Source organism: Fulmarus glacialis, unplaced genomic scaffold (assembly GCF_000690835.1).
Source record: "Fulmarus glacialis isolate BGI_N327 unplaced genomic scaffold, ASM69083v1 scaffold20583, whole genome shotgun sequence".
Lineage (NCBI taxonomy): Eukaryota > Metazoa > Chordata > Aves > Procellariiformes > Procellariidae > Fulmarus > Fulmarus glacialis.
The window spans coordinates 5,138-7,131 of NW_009203818.1; the positions used below are offsets into that span (position 1 = coordinate 5,138).

Genomic DNA, 1,994 nt, shown 5'->3' on the forward strand with positions numbered 1-1,994 from the left:
AACAACAGGAACCGCAATTTGTTCTCAGTCATATTAAAGATTTAACCCTTTGTTCCAGTCTTTTGCTCACCTGAACACCTGCAGACAAGCAAATGGCCGTTACTGCACCATCCCCTCTTAATTATCCAAAGCAATCCCGCCAGCAGGGATAAAGTACTAAAATGCATCTTCTGCAGCTGGGAAGCATCCGAGACCCAAACTCCTGTCTGAGTTGTAGTAATCATCGTAGCAACTGCAGTATGAGAGCTATAGAGAATGTTTCGGTCTTCACGCTAGCTTGCTGCAACTAAATCTGACAATATAATCTCTGTTCCTTATTAATCACATCTTGATTTTCACTGTTTTATAACCATCCTGGAAATAAACACTAAATCCAGGTCTATTTGCCTCATGATTGTTGGAAGCCTGAATTGACTTATAAAAAGGCTCATAAGCAAGCTTAGAAATACGTAACTGACAGCGTGAATCCCTCTCACCCACTGGGCAAGTAAATGCACTTGAGAAATTCCAGAAGGAGCCAACTCCGTGCAATGGAAGTTTTGTCATTTACTGTGACAGTCCCAGCCCTGCTGTCAGCACGTATCCAGGGCAAGGGACAAACACCACCCAAAATGCCTGCTCCATTCTTCCCCTTCCCCACCCCTTCCTTCCTTCCCCCCTGAGCCGGCAGTGAATGGGAAACAGGCGCTCTTTCCCCTGTTCAGAGGCACAAATGCCTCATTCCCCCATTTCTAAGAGCCATCGAGACCTGAAAACTCAGCAGAGCTCTAGAAGTCATTTGAAGTCCATGCCTGTTGCACCCTGAACAGATGAGCAAAGGGGTTAGCTGCTGTAGATGAGGAGAATCACTAACAGGGAAATGGGCTCAGTGGAAGTGCAAAACCTTACTGGAATAACGAGAAGCCCCGAGACCTTATTCTCAGCAGAGCTTTGTCCCAGGCATGCAGCTGAGCACAATTCTGCAATGTAATGATGTGCTGGATTTTCCCTTTCCTCTCTCCCTCTCTGAAGGTCACACAAGGACAACCCTTTCTGTTCCCACTAAAAGCCTCTTCTCTGCAGGATTCTTCGCACAGCAAGAAAGGGCAGGAGCTGCCCCACCCTTCACTGGTCCCCTTTAAGGGGGCAGGCTACTATAGGGCTGGAATTTCAATAAAAAGCCAGTTGAGATGGAGGCAGATGAGATATCCCTCCTGTGATGTTCAGAGAAAATCATCCTGCAAAGCACAGCTCTTAATGAGAACTGGAATTAAAATTTCCTTAAATAAATATAAGGAAAGAGTCCATGAGGGAGAGCAGCCAACAGGAACAGGGAGTTATGTTCAGGTCAGCCTCCATCGTCCATCACCTCGCAGATCTCCCAGGCAGACTGTGCCGAGGGCAGGCCAGCTTAGGAGGGGACCGGAGGCTTCGCGTCGCTGCTCCTATCGACGCCATCTGCAAATGGAAAGAGCTGCTATGTCCCTGTGGACCAGCACCAGTGCTGCCACACGGCCCAGCAGGTACCATACAAGAGCAGCACAGGGTTCTTTCATCAGCCATGGTCAAATGGCAACGAGCTCACAGGAATTTGCCTGTCTGCATAACTGGGAGACGGAGGAAGGTGAGAAAGGAAGGGTCTGACCGACTGGTGCAAACTGTTCCTTTCCCTCTCCAGGAACCAAAACATCTGAGTCAAATTTCACCACTGACTGCTCAGTTGGAGGGACTCTGCTTTCTAGTCATCTCCCAGGGGACAGCAGCAGTTCCTGCCCTGAGGGAGGTCAGGTCTCCGGGCTGGAATTTGGCCCAGCGCTGTGCTCTCTGCAAGGAGAGATCATGCCCTAACCGTGTAGATCTCTGCAAGGTGACTGCAGCTCTGAAGGACACATGGAGCAGCTGTGACAACCTCTATGGACAGACAACAGGTTACTCACATCCGCAAACACTTATCCTTCCCTCCGCTCGCTACCCTCTGTCCATCTGGGCTCCAATCCGTTGCATACACCTAGCAG

The 1,994-nt window shown here is 49.4% G+C and overlaps 1 protein-coding gene across 1 annotated transcript in view; it reads right to left on the minus strand.

The window, feature by feature from the left end:
• Positions 1–1,912: 1,912 nt before the first annotated feature.
• The window catches only part of NLE1 (notchless homolog 1 (Drosophila)), a gene marked incomplete at its 5' end in the record, with an annotated part of 6,313 nt that continues 6,231 nt past the window's right edge, over positions 1,913–1,994 (minus strand). Inside the window, one exon of the mRNA XM_009574775.1 lies at positions 1,913–1,987. Within this exon, the coding sequence (XP_009573070.1) occupies positions 1,913–1,987 (75 nt within the window). The remainder of the gene's footprint in view (positions 1,988–1,994) is intronic.